Here is a 5,447-nt window from a genome sequence, read left to right as displayed (position 1 = left end):
GATGTGTCTACCATACCACTGGCAAGCTTAAGGCTACTTGACATATGCATATATCTTGTCCTAGCTACTTCTGCTGGGCAAGGTTGGTGGCATGTGCGCGCCTAGTAAAATGGTCCGGCGATCGTCGTTGACGCTCCTGCTCTGCCTCGCCGCTGCCGTCGCCGGTGTACTTCAAGTTCGCGGCCAGCGAGCGCCTAGTCTCGAAGGTGAGCCTACAAGTATTATCATATGCATGCGCTTTGTGTTCCTCCGCTAGATGAAATGGGTAGTAGCGTGTGTTGGCTGCTTCGTCAAATCTACATCCGTACGTTCCCGCATTGAGCAATGCAGGTTTCATCACCATCGACTGCGGCTTGCCGGAGCAGAGCAGCTACGTGGACCCTGTCACCAAGATCCGTGCCATGTCGGACGCTGGCTTCACGGACGCCGGCTACAACCGCAACACCTCGGCCGAGTACATGGGCCAGCTGCGGATGGCCCCAAACTACCACAACGTGCGCAGCTTCCCGGACACGGACCGCGGCTGCTACACCCTGCCGTCCCTCACGCCGGGCTCCAAGTACCTGCTCCGGGCCTTGTTCAGGTACGGCAACTACGACGGCCTCGACAGGCTCCCGGTCTTCGACCTCTACCTCGGCGTCAACTTCTGGCGGACGGTGAACATCTCCACGGCCGAGGGAGTGGTGCAGGCTGAGGTCATCGCCGTTGTGCTGGACGACTCGGTGCAGGTTTGCCTGGTGAACACTGGCTCCGGGACACCATTTATCTCCTCCTTGGCCCTGAGGCCTCTGGAGAACACGTTGTATCGGCAGGTGAATGCGACACAGGCGCTTGTCCTCGTCGACAGACGCAACATGGGCGACACGGGCAACTTCACCATTAGGTACACAACACATATTGGGATTTCGAACCAGCGACGTGCATCTTGTAGGGGCAGCTGGACAACCACCAGAGCGATGATGATTCACATACACATATTGGTAGGTGCATAGAACCGATTGTTTCATTTGGTCCTAATTAACGTGTTCTGTGGTCAGGTACCCGGACGACCCATACGACCGGGCTTGGTTACCGTGGAGCAACCCGAAGCTGTGGCTGGACATCTCAACGAAGGAGAAGGTTCAAGAGAATATCGGCAGCCTCCGCCTCCACGCTCCGTCTGCTGTGTTGCAGACTGCCGTCACGGTGCTCAACGACTCTGAGTCCAAGACCGTCGAGTTGTCGTGGAAGACGGAGATGGACCACGTCGACCGAATGCTCGGGTACACACTTGCATCACTTTTTTTTAACTCTATCACTTACAGATAACAAGTTTTCATATAGTACAGTTACACTATACTAAACTAATGAGAGCAACGCCCGCTATAGATGCGTCGCCATCTTGTATTTCGCCGAGCTGCAGATCCTGGCCGGCGATGCCGTGCGCGAGTTCAACATCATCGTCGACGACGGACCCAACCACCCATATAGGCCCAAGTACCTCGTCGGTGACGCCTTATACGATGTTAAACCCCACGAATGCTTGAGCCGGTACAACATCACCATGGTGGCCACGGCCAACTCGACACTGCCACCGACCATCAACGCCTTCGAGTATTTCTCCGTCATCTCTACAGCCAACGTTGGGACCGACCTTCAGGATGGTAAATTTCTACGGGACCTTATTTAGTTTCACATATATGAGATAAATCATCTACGCTGGTTGATTAGTATTACCTCCGTACCAAAATTCTTGTCTTCGTGTTAGATACATCCGTATCTAGACTAATCTAAGACAAGAACTTTGGGATAGAGGGAGTACATTTTCGCAACAATGACATACTCGCATGACCTCTGATTACTCCACTTCTTTGTCTTGTGTGTTACTGTCGGCCAAAAAAAAGTTTCTGCCATCAACGCAATCAAGGTTAAGTATCAGATGAAAAAGAATTGGATGGGTGACCCATGCGCTCCGAAGACTTTTGTGTGGGATGGGTTGACCTGCAGCTATGTTATATCTGGGCGTCCAAGAATCACAAGCATGTAAGTTCAAATTTAACTTGCGACCATGCACCAGAGATCTCTCCAAAATGAGGAAATGCACCCGTGTCGTCTGAACCATTGTGTGATCTTACAGAAATATGTCATCGGGCGGTTTGAAAGGCGATATATCATCTTATTTCGCTGATCTCAAAGACATCCAATCCTTGTAAGTAGGAAATTTAGGTCCATTTTCACAATAATTTTGCTAGGGAATAGGTTAACATAATTGTATGCTTTGCCACCTTATTTCAGGGATCTTTCGTACAACAAACTGACAGGATCAATTCCTAATGTTCTTGCACAACTACCCTCTCTCGTGTTGTTGTAAGCAACTTTGAATTATATGTCGTCTTTGATAACTAATATCTATTTTGCTACCAATGTTTTGATGCCAACTTTTTGGTCCATCCAGAGATTTGACAGGTAATCAAATTAATGGATCCATCCCCTCCGGGCTTCTAAAGAGAAGTCAAGATGGCACCCTAACTCTAAGGTTAATCCATCATATCTTACATATATCTGCACCGCCATTTAGTTCTTTGATCGTTGCTTTGATATTTTCCTGGTCAAAATTGCTAATGGTCTCTTCTTTTTGATAGATACAACAAAAACCCAAACCTTTGCATCGACAACAACTCTTGCCAACCAACAAAAAGGGAAAACAATTTTAAGATTGTCGTTTGTATTGTTGTTCCGATAGTTGCGGTTGTTGTGATTGGAGCACTTGTAGTACTTCTGATTCTCATGGTGAGAAAAAAGAAAGGTGAAACACATCAATAAAACTACATTAATAGTTCTGCATTACTGCACCAAAGCAAGCAACAATGGGTACTACTAGTTTGGTTCTTGAATTTTGAAGGATCTACAAAGAGCAGCAAACAACAAGACCGTCAACACCTGGACAACCACCGATTCACGTACAAAGAACTAGAGACCATAACAGACAACTTCAAGATAGTGCTTGGCCAAGGAGGGTTTGGAACTGTTTATGATGGCTTCTTGCAGGATGGTACCCAAGTTGCAGTCAAGTTGCGGTCTCAATCCTCCAGTCAAGATGTAAGAGAGTTCTTGACAGAGGTAAAGTATTATCAACTATAACCAGAGCATGGTGTATCGACATATTAGTCAAGTAAATTTAATAAGCCAATTTTAGAAGCTTTGCCATTTTTCTTCCTATTCTTGCTCAGGCTCAGACAATAACGAAGATCCATCACAAGAATCTTGTATCATTAGTTGGTTATTGCAAGGATGGGATATATTTGGCTCTTGTCTATGAGCATATGTCTAAAGGAAATCTAGAAGATAAACTCAGAGGTATTCGAGTCCGTCTGTAAGAAGAGCATACGGTATCTCTGTCTCATGTTACACACTACTAACGTCAAACAAACTTTTACAGGAAAGAACGACAAGGATGTATCCTTGACCTGGAGACAGAGGCTCTGCATCGCACTACAATCCGCACAAGGTATACTTTAATCCGGATTATGGTCTTCCTTTCATTGTTGTCGATCTCTATGCTTTGCTAGAGTTTAACATATGTTGATGTGTGACTGATATATCATCTCTGTGGAATATGATGTGCATGCAGGGCTTGAGTATTTGCACAAGTCATGCAGCCCACCCTTTGTGCATCGTGATGTGAAGACATCAAACATCCTACTGAATAAAAATCTTGAGGCCAAAGTGGCTGATTTTGGCTTGATGAAGGCTTTCAGTAAAGAAGATGATACACATATATCTACGGTGCGGGTGATTGGCACAAGAGGCTACCTTGCCCCTGAGTAAACACTGATACCTAACTTATTAATATTTTCATTGCCTGCTTGCCAACCATTTGGATTAGTATATCTTTGTTGTGACTGACTCAATGAATTGTGATGCAAATGCTTGCATCCCATGCTTATTATATGTACATACACAGGTATGCAGCGGCCTTGCAATTGAATGAAAAGAGCGACGTATATAGCTTCGGTGTCGTCTTACTGGAGGTAATCACAGGACAACCCACCATCCTTGAATCTACGGAGGTCATCCATATCGTCCAATGGGCACGACTTCACCTTTCGGGAGGCAACATCGAGGAAGTGGTGGACGGCCGAATGCAAGGCGACTTCAATGTGAACGGCATGTGGAAGGCCATGGACCTAGCGCTCAAGTGCACCGAGCATGACCCCGCACAACGACCCACAATGACGGATGTGGCTGCCCAGTTGCAATACTGCCTCGAGTTGGAGAGCGAAGATCAAAACAGAGGCAATGCTAACAATAACTTCCACATGATGAAAGATAGCAGTCGTGACCGTGATCTACCGATGATGTAAGGCTAGGCACCATTTCATTTCACATGGTCAATGTTATTTGTTGGTAGGGAGCCAACCATGATCATCAGTCATGCACTCTTGGTGCATGATAAACATTCCATGTATTATTCACTAGGGATTTTTCTACATTAATCCCAAACTTGTTCTTTGGTGACACTAAAAGATTTTCTATTTCATTTTGACCCATCTTCATCGAACCTAGTACTAGACTGAGAGAAATGCCTTCTCATGGTGAACGAAAGTATGTTTCTTGGTTATAAAATTTCTGAAGAGGTATTGATGTTGATAGAGCTAAGATTGAAGCTATAGAAAAGTTGCCATGATCACTATGTACAAACCACATGTAAATTTTAATTTTGAGTGGTACTTCTATTTTCCAAATGTGTTTTGAAGCAAAGTCAACGTTATTTGTTGAGACGGCGCCAACCATGATCACTATTCATGCACTCTTGGTGCATGATAAACATTCATGTATTATTTTCTCAAATTAAGGATTTTCTACATTGATTCTGTAGTTCTTTGTTTGACGCTAAAGGTTTGCCGATTTCACATATGACATTTTCCATTGAACATGTTTTATTTCTTGGAGCTTTCGTTAGCTCAAACATTATTTCATGAGTGCTCAAACATGTTTAACTGATTCATGACCTAACTGCCCTAGCAAGTATGGTGTGGTTATAGTGATCGAGAGTCATAGTTTTACTTCTGGTTTCTTAGTGTGCAAGAACATGTCAGTGTTCTCGCAATAGGATTAGGACATTTGTGACAATCTCTTTAGCGATAAGAAAATTTGGAGTTATGTTACCTGAAAAGTGCGGCAACATATATTTGCACTCTACATGTCAAGAAATCTATACCAATATAAAAAGACCCAAAGGGGCAGATCCAATTAATCTCGGCCATCAAATCATGTCAATCCAACGACCTAGACTGTTTCAATGTCGAACGCTCAACACGTTTAGCGTGCAGTTAATTTCATGCCAAATATAGTGCTAATCACATAATGACACGCAAATAATATTCTACTTAATATCTGCATGCACTTAATATACTTCCAAGTTAATGTGCATTGCACGTACACATTGACAAGTATCCTTTAAAATC

General features: G+C 44.4%; 1 protein-coding gene across 1 annotated transcript; it reads left to right on the top strand.

Annotated features, from left to right (window-relative positions):
* On the top strand, positions 1–4,506 carry LOC123173449 (senescence-induced receptor-like serine/threonine-protein kinase). Its single transcript, XM_044589928.1, has 14 exons — positions 1–206; positions 331–883; positions 1,038–1,262; positions 1,369–1,643; positions 1,884–2,022; positions 2,117–2,188; positions 2,275–2,346; positions 2,435–2,515; positions 2,622–2,785; positions 2,882–3,099; positions 3,210–3,336; positions 3,419–3,487; positions 3,611–3,803; positions 3,944–4,506. Exons 1-14 carry the CDS (start codon positions 92–94, stop codon positions 4,341–4,343), a joined length of 2,703 nt encoding a protein of 900 aa, XP_044445863.1. The 5' UTR covers positions 1–91; the 3' UTR covers positions 4,344–4,506.
* Positions 4,507–5,447: the final 941 nt, after the last annotated feature.

The sequence above is a fragment of the Triticum aestivum genome, chromosome 1D, assembly GCF_018294505.1.
Source record: "Triticum aestivum cultivar Chinese Spring chromosome 1D, IWGSC CS RefSeq v2.1, whole genome shotgun sequence".
Classification (NCBI taxonomy): Eukaryota; Viridiplantae; Streptophyta; class Magnoliopsida; order Poales; family Poaceae; genus Triticum; species Triticum aestivum.
The sequence above is the reverse complement of the archived record's forward strand: the minus strand, read 5'-3'. Positions and strand labels throughout refer to the sequence as shown.

Excerpts from the sequence above, each read along its gene's own strand:
- LOC123173449 (XM_044589928.1), top strand. The coding sequence starts at position 92 with ATGTGCGCGCCTAGTAAAATGGTCCGGCGATCGTCGTTGACGCTCCTG. Across the intron at positions 2,189-2,274 it reads CTCAAAGACATCCAATCCTT|GGATCTTTCGTACAACAAAC; the intron begins GTAAGTAGGAAA and ends ACCTTATTTCAG. Across the intron at positions 3,337-3,418 it reads TCTAGAAGATAAACTCAGAG|GAAAGAACGACAAGGATGTA; the intron begins GTATTCGAGTCC and ends AAACTTTTACAG.